Source organism: Euprymna scolopes, chromosome 2 (assembly GCF_053919585.1).
Source record: "Euprymna scolopes isolate OS-2025 chromosome 2, ASM5391958v1, whole genome shotgun sequence".
NCBI lineage: Eukaryota > Metazoa > Mollusca > Cephalopoda > Sepiida > Sepiolidae > Euprymna > Euprymna scolopes.
Window position 1 is genome coordinate 151106107 of NC_136483.1, and position 19077 is coordinate 151125183.

General features: G+C 32.6%; 1 protein-coding gene across 2 annotated transcripts in view; it reads left to right on the top strand.

The window, feature by feature from the left end:
* LOC145297654 (uncharacterized) overlaps positions 1-18469 on the top strand; it is a 99997-nt gene extending 81528 nt beyond the window's left edge. Inside the window, exons 6-8 of one of the 2 annotated variants that reach the window (XM_080143832.1) lie at positions 8326-8522; positions 9727-9788; positions 17065-18469. In XM_080143832.1, the coding sequence (XP_079999958.1) occupies positions 8326-8522; positions 9727-9765 (236 nt within the window). In that variant the 3' untranslated portion in view covers positions 9766-9788; positions 17065-18469. The remainder of the gene's footprint in view (positions 1-8325; positions 8523-9726; positions 9789-17064) is intronic. The other variant, XM_080143823.1, reaches the window with a different exon arrangement.
* The last annotated feature ends 608 nt before the right edge of the window (positions 18470-19077 follow it).

Consider the following 19077-nt stretch of genomic DNA (forward strand, 5'->3'; position numbering starts at 1 on the left):
ATCATGGGAAAATCCGCTTTTGGTATACATCACACTTGATGTATACCAACACTTTTGGTATACATAACACTTGATGTATACCAACACTTTTTGTATACATCAAGTGTGATGTATACCAAAAGTGTTGGTATACATCAAACTTTTGGTATACATCACACTTGATGGATACCAACACTTTTGGTATACATCACACTTGATGGATACCAACACTTTTGGTATACATCACACTTGATGGATACCAACACTTTTGGTATACATCACACTTGATACATACCAATCCTTTTTGTTTAGCAGCTCTATGCTTGTTAAATATAACAACATAGCAATTCAGCTATATTCCAAGATCCTAGGTTTTATTTATCTTAACGCTCAGTTCTTTCAACATTTCAAAACTTCCCTACATTTTACAGACCTGTTTCATTTACGCAGAACAATCAATATTTTTATATTAATATTGCATCTTTCTTTACGTATACTCATCGGAAAGAAACACAATTTTTTTCGTAGAAAGAAATAAGCATAAGCATATAAGGTTGGAAATTCACGTGTTTATTTAGGTTTTCATTTTTTTTTGTTTTAAACGTTATATGGTCATGTCTTTGCGATAATCATTTTTCGCTCTTTTTATCTCCTTGCGTCAAGCGTCTGGAGCGATGTCCATTATAAAAAAAAAAAAGCCGATTCCAAGAGATTCTGACCAAATTGGCCCTTCTCTAGCTCAGTCGAAATCTGCAGTAAAACAGTTTCCGGTAATGTCCACGCAGACCTTTTTCTGGTACAAGAGAGAGTGGCAAGTTCTGAGGAACATCATAATGGCCATTAAGGAGAGCATAAGCGCTCAAAGAAGTAAAGAGTAAGCTTACTACATCGTATGACATATTCCATAGTCACTGCACCATTCGAGGAGCCAGTCGTTTGGTCTATGAATGAAAATATAAGTAAATTTATCGTCCAAATAAACTTTCATAAGTGTCATATATTTTCCTTGAAGCAAGTAGACATCGGTGAAACCGTTCCCTAAATAAAACAGGTCAAGAACTGTTCACACCCAAACTCTTGATAACATGACTCATACCTTATGTGTTAACGTTTGTTTATTTATTCCATTGACTGTCTTTTTTCTTTTCTTTTTTTTTTTTTTTTTTTTCTAAATATTAATTCTGTTTCGAAATTATCCGATCGTTAAGGTTTGACTTTAGCATCGAAGGACAGTAATTCAGCGAGGAAAAGAATCGCTGGTCACGTGTGTTAAAAAGTTGGATTATTCTATGAATATATACATTAAAATGTCACTTATGAACATATATACATAATTATTTACTGAACCGTTAAATATTTGTTTTTTTTTTGTTTTTGTTTTTTCTTGCTTTATGTACTTCTATTTATATTTATTTGTTAGTTATTAAATATCTTTATAATTCTGTTGAAATTATATAAGGGTAAACGGTTAAGGATATATAGAATAGCTACTAAGGATCTGCATTCATGTCTTTGATTTATTATATTTCCTATAATGGAGGGGTAAATTGTTACATCTTTTTTTTTTCTCTGCGTGATGGTGCTAGTATTTAAAATGAACGTTGATTCTAGAAGTCTTCGTCTTCCAATCTCGATACACGCACATTATAATTTTTTTTCCAGAGTAGGAAGGGACCAAAGGTTCTTTCCCTCTTCACTCGCATGTGGCCTGTAACCTGTTTCCTCGGCATTTTTTTTTAAATAAAGGCTGATGATGTCTCCTGAAATAAGGACGAAACGTTGATTACCATTTATTTATGTTAGTTATTTTTTCATTCCCATAACGTCAACCATCGTTTGTATTGTATTTTATTCGTTTGTGTGTGTTTTATTATTTCAACCTTGTATTAACTTAATTCATTACAAGTTGTTTCAATAGACGGGATAAAGATTCCCCCCCCCCTTTATCATAAGATGATTAAAGTTAAAATAAAAAGGAAAGACATTGTTTTACATATAAAATATAAAAAGCCAGGAGAGTGGAAGCAAGAAATAGAGAGAGGAGGGGGCGCTAGAGACACTAGAGAAAAATGTAAAAATATGTATAAAAATTGAGTTAAAATTTTGTAAAATTATAAATATAAGACAGAGAAAGGGATGGGGAGGGGGGGGAAGAAAAGAAAAATGGAAAAAAGGAATTAACATTGAGCATATAAAAAAAGGTTTGCTGTGTTTTGAACGTTGACTTGCATATGTCTCAAAAGTCAGAACTGGGTAAGAAGTCAGCAATCTGCTGCGACGAATTCATATTTAGCTCTACTAACGTATTAAGCATTTTTATCCTTTTTTTATACTAAACATACCTCTTTATATTTAAGTATTGACTCGTTTTTTTTAAATCGTTCTTTTTGGACTGATGAAGAGGTCTCTTGGAATTCAGATTCCACTGAAACATGTATAAACATATATAACCAATCATAATTGTATGATAAACAGACTACATATATATATATATATATATATATATATATATATATATATATATATATATACTTGTTTATTGTTATATAAACATGATCACATCCTGCTGCTACAAATAGCCACTTGTTTCAATCAAACAACAGATATCATCAGGCAGCGACTTGACTATTCAAAATTCATTGAACTTTTGAATAGTCAAGTCGCTGCCTGATGATATCTGTTGTTTGATTGAAACAAGTGGCTATTTGTAGCAGCAGGATGTGACCATGTTTATATAACAATAAACAAGTATTATCAGCTCTTTTTATTGAGCACTATCTAACAACCTCGTTGAATTCATTAGTCCATTACTTTTGAATAAAAAAAACCCGAGTATATATATATATATATATATATATATATATATATATATATATATATATATATATATATATATATGTGTGTGTGTGTGTGTGTATATATATATATAAATTTCTATAAAAATATATATTTCTATAGAAATATATTTTCTTATAATATATATCAATCCTTATTTAAGAAGCTAAATGTAATTACAGAGCAATATAGAGAATAAATGACAAAAAGTGATATTCCAAAATTCATGATGTTGACCATCTTATAATTTATTCCTTTAATTCAGTTGACTTATACAATTCTTGATAGTATTTGTTTCGTAGCGCAAAATCAATCACTTAATTATTACATCAATCAGTGAATTTATTATGCCCTTAATCATCATCAGAAGAAATAGAAACAATCAATCCATCAAAAGGAAATGAAGTGTGATTTAACATGATTAAAATCCGAAAATTGGAAGAGAAGCTGCAAATACCTTTATATTTTTTCATTACGCCTTATTGAATTTTTATCAAATAAAGTCATTAAACACAACTATTCGTACTAACAGCATACATTAATTTATGAATCTTCTACCAAAATGTTCTATTTAATAATTAGTAAATTTATTAATTCTAATAATGATATCAATAAATTATAAACTATTATACATGCTTGTATATAAGAAACTAAACTAAACTAAAAAAAAAAACGATTGATCATTTCGGTTATCATAACTAATCAATTGATTTGAATTGAAAACCATGCATAATTCAATTCTGTTGGCTATTATAATCAAGCTTATTAATCATTACAATTATAATTTTTAAAATCATACAATTCAAAAACTATAGTTATGTTTTGTTAAGTTTAAAATAAACTGAAAACTCCTTTATCGTAATTATAAATAATTAAATTTACTTAATCAAAGTGAGGCAGAGTCACCTCCCTTGGAACAAATCTAATGAAATATTAACTTTACTTATATTTATTTATTTATTTTATTTAACATTCATATTATAAACACTCACAACGCATAGACGTCCATATTCAACTAATAAGTAATGTTAATATAGTTTTAATGTCTTTTACTTAATATTATTTAAAAATATTAAATCGATTTATGTTATAAATTAATTCACTAATCTTACAATATAAAATGTTAGTATTAAAAATTATTTCAATCGATAGTCATGAGTTATTAAGTTATACTTCATATCTGCTAATGTTGAAGTGTAACTTTAATTTTTATTTATTTATTTATATTATTATCAATATTAGCACCATCATTATTATTTATATTGAAAGTAATATTTTTAAGTTTTACATTTCACAAATTTTACTCGGTTCTACATACGACAATCTTGTATTAATAAACATTTTTCGAACTTGTTACTTATTTAAGTATAATTTTTTAATTCTCTAATAAGTATGTTTCAGAGTTTCTTACTCTGATATATCTATATTATATATAATATATATATTATATATATATATATATATATATATATATATATATATATATATATATATACTATGTATATTATATATAATATATATTTCTAAAAGTGAAAGTGTCTGTCTGTGTATATTTCCTTACGCAATAACTCTGTCAATTTTAAGTCTACAGACTCGAAATTTGATATACAGCGTACTGAGATTTGGGAAAATCTTTGTGATCCATTTTCGGACAGAAATTTGGCTGTTAACCTTTGAGAATACCAAACTCCTACGCCAATTTTGGGTATAAACAAGTAAAATATTAGATATAGGTTCCTTGGACATTGATCTAACTTAATAACTTGATTTGAGCCCAAAACAATAAATGTAAAGGGCCATAATAGGGATCAAGGTTAAAAAAATTGACCTCTACGGTCTCTACCAAATTACTCAGCCAATTTCTGGTCTAAACATTTGAAATTTTACATAAAGGGTATTCAGAGATAGGGAAAGCTTTTTAATCGGTTTGGGTCGAAAATTTGAGCTACCAATATATAAATCTATGTATGTTTGCATGTCTGCGTAAAACTTTCGACAGAGGCGACGGATTTTCACGGAATTAGTATCGTTTGTTAGCTCGGCCCTTCAGACGCCAAATATCAAAAAATTGGCTAAAAACATTAATTTCTTCCCCCCTCAACTGGGCACCTTTCTACAGGGAGTTGTCGCTTTTTTCGCCGATATTTTCGAAAGTCATCCCCTCTTTTCGATTGCCTAGCCTTAATTTAAACCTACGTCACTTCCGGTTTGCCCATGGTCGTAACAGCAAAGACGTCACATTTTTTCCTGTTCTTTTCCTCCTTCACGGTACGGGTTCGAGCCTGCCTTCTTACTACCACTTTTTTTTTGCTCAACACACCTCCAAACACTCGGGCAACGCCAGGCACCCATGCTAGTATTATATATATTACATGTGTTATAGACAATATATATGTTATATATAATATATATGTTATATATAATATATATATTATATACATATTATATATATATTATATATAATATATATATAATATATATTATATATAATACATATATATTATATATAATATATGTATTATTATATATATATAATATATATTATATATAATACATATATATTATATATAATATATGTATTATTATATATATATAATATATATTATATATAATACATATATATTATATATAATATATGTATTATTATATAGATATAATATATATTATATATAATACATATATATTATATATAATATATGTATTATTATATATATATATAATATATATTATATATAATACATATATATTATATATAATATATGTATTATTATTATATATATAATTATATATAATATATATGTAATATATAATATGGATAAATGTATAAAGATTCATGTAAAAATAATTTTATTCACTTTTATTCGCGAGAAAAAGTATTTTCCCGGTACGCCACTCTGAGATTTATCAAAAAAGTTAATTTTGTTTTAGAAGCAAAATATCGACTTCAGCTCCATAGCTTAAGTTGAATATAATAAACATGGGTTTTTTCATATGTACTTTTATGTTCATTCGCTAGATAAAAATGTGAAAATAAGATTTTTTTTATGTAGAAATTTGTTTTTATAGTAGAATGAAATTTGTTGTCCCGGCGTACTTTTTTTTTTGCGAACGAATATGGGGGATTGAAATCTGGCATGCTGACGTCTCTAAAAAGAAGGAACCGACGATTGGTATGCAAAATAAGAAGACGGATAGGAAGAAAATAGTTAAGAAAGCCCGCCCCATATCAAGAATGGTTTTCTGCATAATAACGTACTGTTTAGAAAACATTCTTAACATTAGGAGGGATTTCTGTTAACTATTCTGTACCTTTCTTCTTTGAAAAAAAAGTTTTTTTTCACAATTCTATACATTTGGTCGATTATTAGATTAATTTGTGTTACGATAAATGAAAAACAAATTACAGATACTACTACTAATAATGATGATCATAATAATAGCAGTAGCAGCAAATATATAAATCACTCCTCCAAAATGGGATTCTACATTTTTAAATGATTATGTGACGAAAAAAGTTTTTTTTTTAATTTCGCATAGAAAAACTGTTTAGGACATAAAATTAACGTAAAATGATACTCATTTCCGGCCCATTCTTGCGTAATCGCCCAAAAATCGAAAATTAAACAAGATATTCGTACAGCATAACACTTTCGATCGATCGTTAACATTCATTTATGTGATTCTACCAGCGTTTGTTTTATTTTTTATTTTGAGTGATTATCAATGGTCCTTCTGTCGGGATTATTGGGCTGCCATTTGTTAAAATTTCAACTCAAATAGCAGACTAAAAGAAATTTAAGCACAAATAAATTCATTCGGATATGTGGGAAAGTCTTGCCTTTGATATCATTTATTTGTTACATATTTATTTATCATTTCTTTTCTATTAATTATAGTAATATTAATTATAGTAATAATTGTCCCAATCCCATTTATCCTTTGAGAGTGTGTATACAAGTTTAAATGTAGATACAATTTCCTTTTTAATTAAGAAAGTCTAGAGAATGTTTTTTCTTTATGTATCTCATCCAAGATTTTGGTAAACTCATCGGAGATTTTCGTCTATTTTTCACTTGCATTCAAAGAGAAGTGCCATAAGCCGATGACAGACACTTACAGCTGGCGCCAACGAAATTAAAAAAAAAAAATGTCCAGAGCATTTAAAATCTTTTAATAATCAAGTGAACTTCCTCGGATGGGGGATATATAGACATCAATCAATTTTCCCCTACCTGCAGATTCAGTAAGAGAATAACCGACCACTTCTTACATAAATCTTTCCACGCTCATAACTTACAACGATTCCTAAATCAGGTTCCGAAAAACTATCTATACATTTTACTAGCGTTTAAATTATTACATTTATTCCGAACAAAATGATCTTCTGAATTACTTTTTAATCCAAATATGTATTTTTAAACTGTCTACACTTCTACAGATTCAAACCGACGTATCCTCGCCATCAGCATATTGTTCTCTTTTTACACCAGGAAGTTCACTTTATAACATCGGACAATAAAAAAAAGAAAAAGAAAAAACATTTTCTAAAAATTTTAATTTTCGAAAGCTCAGATCAAAACAAATTATATTTATTCTAACGTACACACACACACACACACACACACACACACACACACACACACACACACACACACATATATATATATACTTTTTCAAAATACTTAAAGCTTCTTTAGAGTATATATACATATATACATATATATATATATATATATATATATATATATATATATATAGAGAGAGAGAGAGAGAGAGAGAGAGTCATTCACATACAGTACTGTTTCGCTGTATCACAGCTCATCAGTGTAGCTAGACAGGTTACTACCCCAAGCCAGGATGGAAACCCGACCGCCCGTATGACAGTCAAGGCTTTGAACCATTACGTTAATCAGCAGCTGCTGTGCGGGTAGTGAATTAACAATGTTTTGACATCGTCCGAATACCTAAGCTCGATTTGTTTACCCAAAGAGCATCGCTATATACGCTAATGGTATATCGTGTGTCACTTTCCAATATGATCAACTCAAGATAAGGAGCATTATAATTAATATATATATATATATATATATATATATATATATATATATATATATATATATATATATATATATATTTATATATATATAAGTTTTCCTTGTAAACTACTAGGCGGATCTGGCTATAATTTTGTATGGATCTTTGTTATTATGACGTGCAGCGAATTAAGTATTATGGTATCTGTTGGGTGCTCGGTTAGGATTAATAATGGTTAGTATTAATGCAGAAATCGGCACAAATGTAATCATATTTAACTATCAATTTGCCATAAAGCATTGATTCTAAGTCATACTAATATATATATATATATATATATATAGAGAGAGAGAGAGAGAGAGAGAGACAGACAGACAGACAGACAGACAGACAGAAACAGCAAGTGTATTACTATGATTCATATATTTGTATTTATTACCGATTTTATCCATATACTTCTGTTCTCTTCATTTTCAGAGGTTCCGCCGCGGATTAGCACCGAGCAGAAGGCAGCTATTATTTCGCTTTCGGTAATCCTACCGATTGCATTGGTCGTCGCTGGCTTATCAGCTGTCACCCTCGCCAAGCACATGAACGGCGAAAAGAAAATACGACACAGTGACGTGCTGCCCACCACGTGCCCGACATCCCAAAAATTGATCAACTCGAAACAGGTAAGCATATTATTCGACTTTTATAACATCTGTTCTATTGGGTTGGATGTCACAAAACTGCGCCAAATAGTCATGCCCCCTATTCGAAACTTTTGATGGTGTGAAATCACCAATTAGTTGGCATTTCTCGTAGCAATGATATGCAAAGAGAAAGAGAGAGAAAGGGGGTCGACAGGGTGGCCGCCTTGGCTGAGATTGGAGAGAGATTTTAATCATGTTCAAAAATATCTTTCTCATGATGTTTTATCAGTACTAGGACTTGAGTTTGAAGCATGCAATCAAGTGGGTGTGTTTGAAACGTTTTAAAGTTGAAACTCTCGAAACTGGTTTTTGAGTTATGTAGAAGTCTCTTTTGTGTGACAACTGTTGCGATGAATACAGTAAAATAATGAAGGATCCAGTTATAGTCAAGATTGTCTGCTCCTTTTTACTTCCGGTTTCTGCTCCACTAACCGGATGAACATCAACGTATGGTATATTCTGACTCATAGATAACGTGAAATCTTTCTTGTCCGCTTGCCTATGTCTAATAGTGCAGCCAAAAGGACAGTAGTAACCGGAAGTCAAGAAGAGCAGATAGTCTTGACTATAGCCAGGGTTTTTTTTTCTTGCTGAACGAACACAGTCGTTAATCGTCCTTAATTCAAATTAATTGAATAAATTCTGATATGGTTTTCAAACTGGCAGCCTGCTTCTTTGAGTTCTAATATGTCAACACGGTGGGAGGAGAAAGAGAGATAACGTCAATTTATTTTAATTTTAATCGCTTCGTTTTAAGACCGCACGTTTTTACGTCTAATTCAACTCTCTTCTTAGTCGGCTATCGCTTCGAAAATATTTTTAATATGTTCACTCTTTACTTTTCTCACTTCCTCTTTTTTTCTTTCACGCGTTTTTATCGCATTTATGGCCTTGCCAGAAATATCCCCTCTCCCCACTGCGCTTGAATGCTTTCTAAATACCTTTAAACGGCAGATAACAATTATTTCAAAGTAGATGAAATGTGCAATTTTCAATATACAACATGTCTTCTATTTTGCTTCCTTCTGTGTACTGACTGCTTGAAATTGAACTTCCGGTTTACGATATCGTTTTCGTCTCTCTTTATATTATCTGCCATTGTTTTATTTTCGTTGCTATAAAACAGTATAGCTGGTTGCCTTTTTGCTTGATCATTCTGTTATTGCTGTCTTGATCATTCCAGGAAAAACTGGGGATGCTGGTCTGCTCGAAGGCTTCGTAGGCCTTTTTGTATTTCTGGAGGGGGTAAGATTTTTATCTTCAGGCTTATTGAGCTGGAACTCTTTGAAATCTGATCTCTTTCTAATTCCTGGACTCTTTCTTCAATGCCTATCTGGAATAAAGACATAACATCTTTCAATCCTTCTTCGTGCCACTCTTTCTATAAACGCTGATGGTACGATATTTTAAAATCTACTGTAGAAAAGAAGGGTGTCTTTATGCCTCTGTGTTGTCTTGTCTATTCGGCTAACGCCGATTTAGTATTAGTTCGATTTTTATGGTAAAAACAAAAACAAAAACATTCTAATTTAGTATTACCCCAAGAAGGTAACGATAAAACAGTCTTTGATTTTAATATTATCTCGAGAAGATTACGGTAATGACACTCTGACTTAGTATTACCTCAAGAAGTTTATAGTAAAAAATAAAAATGTTGTAATATTCATTCATGTCTGATATTAATGCTGTCATACATTCGGTTATTGTTATACGAGCCTGTGTGCGCGGCGTTACTCGGGTGTTTGGAGGTGTGTGGCGTACAAAAAAAAGTGGTGGTAGGCAGGCTTGAACCCGTTCCGCGAAAGAGGAAAAGAACGTGAAAAAAAAACTTGACGTTTTTACTGTGGCGTCCATCACAAAACCGGAAATGACGAATGTTTAAATTTAGGCTAGTCAATCGAAAGGAGGGAACGACTTTCGAAGATATCGGCGAAAAAAGCGACCCCTCCCTGTAAAAAGGTGCTCAGTTGAGGGTGAAGGAATTAACGTTTTTACCCAATTTTTCGATATTTGGCGTCCGAAGGGTCAAGCTTCAAAACGATACTGATTCCGTGAAAATCCGTCGCCTCTGTCGAAAGTTTTAAGCAGGCATACATACATACATAAATACATAGATACATGATGATTGCTCTTGTCAGACGAGTGCCACTCCCTCAGACATTTAAAATCTATGAGCCCAAATGTCTGAGGGAGTATCTATACAAATATGATGTTACAGAGTCTTAGCTTTGTACGACAGCTAAGTCTCTCTCTCGGTTCAAAATGTTGAGATCCAGCAACAAGCAAGAGCAAGATAGCCAGCAACAAATTAAACTGCAGACCAGCTTAATGTGGGTACTGGTCTTCCGCTTTATGGTTTTTTAAATCAGAGATTTGCTTCTCCTAGAAAGGTTGCCTTCACCACGGCTTACGGGAGCCCTCTCTACCCCAATACACATATACACACACACAAATATACACGGTGCTAGTTGGCCGTTGACCCAGAAAAAGAGTTCATTCGCCCTTTGTCGAATGAATGAATGAACATAGATACATACATACATTTAAACAGACAGGTGAGATTTACATTATAGACATCGGCCAGTTTGGGCGTAATGGAACCGGGAGATTGCGGTTCAATCATAGTGTTGGATTTTTGCTGTGTTTAAAGATTTATAAACAGTGGATCAGATTCTTTTCGCCCTCATATTACTTCTTTTTCACAGAAGAGACGTCGCGAGTCTATCTCCGCTCTATCGTTATTTTCATGGCAGGTGCTCGAGTGAGCGTTAATCTATAGTCTCACCGGTACAAAACATTTGCAACAAATACTTGTATATCTACAACAAACTGTCAATAGTTTCCTTAACTCTCTACCAGCGCTTAAAACTAAACGAAAATTCCATGAGCAGTTTTTTTCCTAGAACTGTCCCTCTATGGATCACAACACCGTGGGACTGTTTCTCAGCTGACTATAACATAGCTGTTTTCAAATCTAATGTAAACAAGTTGTTGATTCATCCTCTTAAATAATCAAACCCTACCTAATTTCCGCCATTACAGATCATCAATATTCTATCACAGTTTTAATTAACCCTAATGCAAGTTTTGATGCCGATAGAAATTTCAATCTTCTGCGTTTTTTTTTTTGTTTATTTACTTCTTTTTTTTTTTACATAGGAGTAACCGCTTATCAAGGCCACTCGAAGATAAGGGTTGTTGAGTGTATAGTAATCAATGGGATAATATCGTAGTAATCGTTAGTAACATAAATTTGGTAAATTACTTAAGGGGAGCGGTTCATCAAGAATTTGTTTACGTTGGACTTGAAGGCAACCAAGTTGTAGTCAGCTGGGAAGCAGGTAAACGGAAGAGAGTTCCACGGGCGTGCAGTTCTAAGAAAGAAGCTTTGTTTATGGAATCTACGTTCTGATTTAGGCGCAGTTAAAGAGTGGAGAAAATTATTGACAGTGGTTTCAGCTAGGCGGGTGTTTTTCGTGGAAGATTCGCAAGGGGGGACCAGAGATTGGAGCTCAGACGAGCACTTGCCATGAAAATAGCGATAAAACAAAGACAGGCTCGCAACGTCCCTTCTGTGGGAAAGACGTTGCAGGGAAGAGAAAAGGGCATCTCCCACTAAGCTACAAAGTCTATTTTGTACTCTGTCAAGGCAGGATAAGCTGTTTCTAGCAGTTCCTGCCCAAATGTGGCAACAATACTCCATCCTTGGACGTACTTGGCTTTTATATAGATAGAGAATTGCATCAGCAGTTAGATATCTACTGGAGCGGTAGAAGGATCTCACCATTTTTTCAGCGGCCTTGGCAACAGATTTGATGTATGTGTTCCATTTCAGATCAGGAGTAAAGGTCAAGCACAGAAGCTTGTCAAAACATGAGGCTTCTCCAAGACGAGAGCCATCCATTTCAATTGATGCCAGATGGGGATCATAGCGTTGATGATGTAAAGATAGAAGCTTGATTTTAGATGCATTAAAAGTAACCAACCATCTCTTTTTGTACCACGCGCTCAAGATCAGAGGAGAGAGAGAATCAGAGAGACCTTGGACATTTACAGTCTTTGATGTGTTGCCATAGATGGTAGTGTCATCAGCATAAATGTCAACGAATGATCTGAGTATGTGTTTTGGGAGATCATTGATGTAGATAAGGAAGAGAGTTGGGCCCAGAATGGACCCCTAAGGGACTCCAATATTAATACTGTGAGCTTCTGATTTCTGCCTATCAACCACTACTCTTATGAGTCTATCAGAGATAAATGATTTAATAATTGAGAAACATTTCCAGCTATACCCTTGTGAAGTAGGCGTTTATGCCAAACCCTATCAAAGGCCTTTGATATGTCAAGAGCAATTGCCCTAGAAAGGAAGCCTTTGTTAAGAGATTCACTAATCATATGAGATATAACCGTTAGCACATCTGCTGTAGATATAGCAGAACGGAAACTATATTGCATGTCACTAAGAAGTTTATTTCTGCTGAGGTGGTCGACTACTTCTTTATTTAATATGAATTCCAGCAACTTACTCATGACGCACAGCAGACTTATTGGCCTGTACTGATAAGGAGATGATCTATCACTAGAATTCTTAAATACCGGGCATATTGATGAGGTTTTCCAGGGTGTTGAGAAGAAATTCTCCTTAAAACAACGCTTAAACAGTTTTGTAAGTATGGAAGCAAGTTCTGGTTGAAGCTTTTTCAACACTATAAATGGAATGCTGTCAGGGCCTGTTGCTTTACTGGAATCAAGGTTCTTGATTAGTTTGGTGACATCACGCACAGATAGTTGTATGTTGCATAGAGTGTTGTCTGTTATAGGAGGAAATAAGAGGTGATGGCCTTGGTCGCATAGGGTAGAATTAGCTGCAAAGTTCTTGGCAAATAGTTTGGCTTTGTCTGATGCTGACGAGATGAGGTCCATTGATGATGGTTGGGATAGAACTCACGCTTTTGTTCAGGATCCTGTTTGCTATTTTCCAAGTTTTTCCAGCCAGGTGTGTGTTTGTTGTGTTGTATTGCTAGCTTGCTTTATTATGGACGTAACGCCAAAATAGTGAACTTTTTGCTGCTGTAGCCTAATATAAAGGCAAGCAATGTGGCAACACCTGTACTATTACGTAGCAGATATTTTTGATTAAAAAAATCTTTAAAATCTTTAAAAATACATTGAAATTCTAAATATCTAAATTTACTAAAAAATCAACGTCTTTTCTTTTCGTATTATTTAGATTCTTGAGTGTTTTCACAACGTTTCTGTTGATGTAACTTCCAACCTTGTTCAGGTGTATCTTTTCGAACTCAATAATCTTCAAATTGAACTCGGGAATCTGCACAGGATTTCGAACGGAACCCTTTATTTAATCCACGAGCATAGCATGCTCCTGTTCTGTCAGCCATGACCAGGTAGAAGTCGTTAGCAATTCGAAATTGTATTCTTCGTATCGCCTACACTGAGAAATTAATTTTCAATCTTCAGAAGAGTCTAACTTAACTCCTAGTACTTTATCCGTTACGCTACGGATCCACAGTTACATCGGCAGAAACGTAGTGAAAATAAATCCAGAAGAGTGTTGCTTAGAACTGTATTTTACCTAGTACTTTATCCGTTACGTCACGAGTCGGAGGTGACATCGGCTGAAACGTTGTGAAAATGACACTAAAGATAAGAATAATCCAAATAATATGAATTATTAATCCTCATTTCAAAAATGTCGAAAAATAATTTCTCTTTCCTTAACTTTTTTAACCATCGCACATTCTAATACTAAATCCATAAGAACTGTCCTTTTTTTCTGTCGGCATGGACTTAAACGTCTCGCTTTTTGTTTCTCATCGGCACCTTTTTTGTCTCCCAACTTCAAATCACGTGCGTCTTTTCTTCAACTGAACGTGTCGTGGATGACTTCCTTCGTTCGATTTACTAATTTACCTTCTCTTATGACAACCCTCCCCCATTTTCAACCCGCACGCTTATAATGCTGTTACGTCTTGAAAAAAAACCGCGGTAAACCATGAATTGACGGTAACGACGTAGTTTCCCGACACATGTAATATAATCGGAAAGACGATAACATCCAAAAAAAGAAAAAAAAAAGTTTCTAACCATACTGTCTACCAAGATTCATCCCCTGTCCCATCACCGCAATATTATATCATTGTGTTTGTTTTACAAATACTTCAATGAAACATGCTGCCCTGTCAACCTAAATACAGCTTGCAGCAAAATCTCACCCCTTCACTATAGAGGTCTCCAGATACCGGAAGGCTTTCTACTCTAATAGCTTATTTCCTCGAACCGCTTGCCTTTAGAATTTTCTAGCTGCTCCTTATTTCCCCGATTGTACCAACATGCAGAAATTTAAATATAATATTAACAAGCATCTAGTTTCCCAACTCCCCGCTTAGGATGCCCCCATAGATCTGGCGTTCAATTCATAGTAGGCCCCTTACATCTCGGCAGCAGTGTGTCTTATTTGTGGTAAAATATAAATAAATAATAAGTTATGTAATAGCTCAAAGATTGTATTTTTTTTAAGATTATGACATGCTGATCGTATTTGATTTTAAAAATCAATTTACTTTTATGAAATAGGAGGGGAAAAATATTCTCCCAAAATTAGCCGACGCACAGTTCTTCTTAGCAAAATACAAGATGGCCGTTTCTTAAGATAATTGATTTAAAATCTAGTCAGTAACAGATAGGTGACAATTTGTGAATACCAGGCGCTCTATGTGGAAGGACGCACTTCGCCTTCGAAACTAATCTTGTCAAAATTGTTCCCTCTGGCTGAGATATACATGCGACTGGGGACCGCTTATGGATTTAATATTATCTAGAAGCTTTCCTCCTTCTTCTTTTTTGAATATCAATCAGGGGATAAACATGCGCAGTATGAATGCCGCACGAAAAAGGAGTGTTACCGTCTTGATCATTCCAAGAAAAACTGAGGATACTAGTCTGCTCGAAGGCTTCGTAGACTTTTTTTTATTTCTTGTATTGTTAATAAATTAATATAAATAGTTTTATGATCGTCATATATGATTTTTTTTCTATGTTATATCTTATGAATATTTTTGTTGATTGTATAGAATAACTGCCGTCTCCCCAACACTAACCCTAAGCCCGGGTGGAAATACGATGAGAAAATCTAAAATATACTTACTGAAATTAACCCATTAAGATCCACTGTTCTATAAGTGGGGACACCAAATATTTATTTAAATCTATAAGATAATATATAATATACAATATATAATATATAATACATAATATAAAATATATAATATAATATATAATACATAATATATAATATATAATATAAAATATATAATACATAATATGCAATATATAATACATAATATATGGTATATAATAGTACTGCTTACTGCATAATGATAGAATTCATTTATATTCAATAACTTCTCTCAGAGAGTTGTTGGAACATCCTTAAAAAATTTCTCATGAAATTTGCTAAAATTCTACTTGTTCGATGATACATGAACTTATATAAATGTGTCTTGCAATAGTAAGCCACTAATTTATTGCCAAAAGCGCAATGCAACTCTTGATATGAACTGTTTTGCTTTTTGCTATAATGTGTAAATTTTTATTTTGAATGTATAGTCTCTTGATTTCTAAAATATGTCGCTTGAATCCGGTGTCTTAATTGTAAGACGACAATATTTCAATTTCGAAACAAAATAACTTTTTTCTTTTTAATTTTTGTATTCTAACCCATTTTTAGTTATTACTAGGACTATGACAACAGCATATTCTTTTCATTGTTTTGACTCTTGAGTGTGTATCCGTTGACATCTTATATGCTTTTATATATAGTGATGTGGTTCTCGGTCGATTAACTGTGTCGGATATATACTCGAAAGTCAAAACAATGAAAAGAATATTCTGTTGTCACAACCTTAGTTATTACAAAGTTTCAACTCCAAAATTAAAAAAAAAAATAGATAGTCTGGGATTTAATGGGTTAAAGGATCAATGCTTTTCATCTCTGAAAATTTCACCAGTCTGACCAATATTTAAAAACAAGGACTAGTGAGTTGTCGGCATCTCGGTACCATGTTTGCTTGAAAACCAAACCTCTGCTCAGCAACTTTAGATTCAACACACTTAGCATAGGACTCTCTTGCATCTCCTATAACCTAAACAATGTGACCAGAGCTCAATGGCTATACTATCAAGTCACATTTATTTTAGTAGTATTAAAAATCAATTAAGAATTAATTCAAAAATTAATATAAAAATAGTTTTTTTTTTTTTTTTTTTTTTTTGTATCCTATTTACAAACTACTGCTGTGTCTACTGAATGAGATATTAATGGATTAATTTAAACTTTAACTTCTTTTGGGCCGGATTTAATGACCCAAAATACGCAGAGAAAAATGTTTTTGAGTCCGTTTGGGGGACGGGAGTAATTCTATAGAAATACATTTTCTTTCCATATAAATTTCTTATTTTTAAAATTTTTATTTTTTATTTTTCTATTTTTTTCCTCACACAGTCTCACAAGGGGGAATTTACCGTTTTGGATTTTTTTGTTGATACCGACAAACCGACTGTGAAGCCTGGGAAAGTGAAGCTCCAAGACAAAAAAACGGACAAATCAATGGGCAATGATTACGCCGACATGCCGTCGTCGTCGTTGGAGATTTGCACGACTGTCGCTCACCATGACGTCAAACCACCACCGCCAAAATTCGACGAGAAACTCGTCGGTTTTGGAAGTCTCATGTGAACAACGTTTTTTTATTTGTTTTGTTTTTTCTAATATCACGTGATTTGTGTGATTTGAATTTGATCTCGTCATGGTACATTATAAAATGGACCTTTTTTTTTTTTTTTGTCGTTCAAAAAAATCTTTTTAAGATCGTATTATTTGAAATCTTTTTGTTGTTTAAACGACAACCGACATAGATTTTTTAGTACTTATTCATTTATACATTTTTTTTTTTATCTTGTCAAATTTTTCAGTATTTAAATTTTTTTTTTTTTGCAAACTTCAGTATCATGATTGGGTGTTTGTTCATAATAACCCCGACACGAAACAACACCCCAAACTGAAATAATTAATAGAACAAATGAATAAAATCTCACAGTGATTTTATCGAAATCTAGGATACAAATTTCGAGTGGAAACGATTTGCAAGATTTCTTACATTTTTTTTTTTTTTTTTTACAAGTCGTTTCCATGCGGGTCTGGTAGAGAATTTCATTCTAGTGCGTTTTGTATAAATTATGATTTCGTTTGCTTTTGTTTATTTTATTTTATTTTTTTTACAACTTCTCTAACTATTCATTTACTTAATGTTCCTTTCTTGTTGTTGTTTACGAGTTCTTGGTTGTTAACTATTCCGTACTTTTACCAGAACATTACTCAATGCATGTTCTTTGTTTTTAAACTTTTTTTTTAATGTAAATACCCATTTTGTGTTACTGAAGTTAGCATAAAACACTTTTTTATATACCAAAGCAATCGTTTTGCTGACAATTCAGTTTTGTAATTATGTACATTTCTATTCAGTTCCTTGTACATCTTTTTTCGTATTTTATAAATCACATTTTTAAAACGATTTTTTTTTTTTAGATGTAGGCCCAACAAATCTACAATGAACTCATTATAAACAAAGAAATTAACATTATCGCAATTTGAATACTAGAAACCGATTTTCATATCAATAACCTTGTGTAGTTTTAATATGTACAATCAGCTTTGCGGCATATCAACCCTTTTTTTTTTAGTTTATGCTGAAGCGGAAGCGCACTGCCTACTGCTGTTAAACGATGTTTTAGATTGATATGACAAATTCGTTGTGTTCTAATTCGGAAATTTAAATCGAAACCAATTTGTTTTTGTTTGCGTTACATTTGATTAAAACGCACATATATGTATATAAAGCCCCCCCCCCCATATGTACTGAATTATTTTTCTCCATTTCAACATTGTAAATCTGGTGGGCCTATTGTAATCAAAAGTATTCGCATTTGTTCAATTGTTCAGTAATATATATATATATATATGCCTGTTTATTATATAAACATTATTGGTTACACATGTGCATACATGTTTCAGTGGAATACCAATTCAAAGAGACCACTTCTTCAGACCAAAAAAGGAGCGATATTGAAGTTTTGGTCTGATGAAGTGGTATCTTTGAATTGGGACTTGACCGAAACATGTATGCACATATGTAATTAATAATGTTTATCTAATAAACAGACTATATACCTGCTCTGTCCTCCATTGAGCGCTCTTTAATAATCACGCGAGTTTCATTGGATTTGCATCTAGGAAACCAAGCTATACAACCATTATACATACATATATATCATTTGTTTTAAAAGTCTACACTGTAAACAGCCTCGTAAAGCAGGAGCAAAGTCCGCGTCAATTTTTGTGAGATGTTTATTGAATTACGAAATAAATTCAATGTACGCTTTAAATAAGTCAAATATCATCCCATGATATACACACACAACCACAACCAAATCAAAAACATTATTCAAGACTAACAAT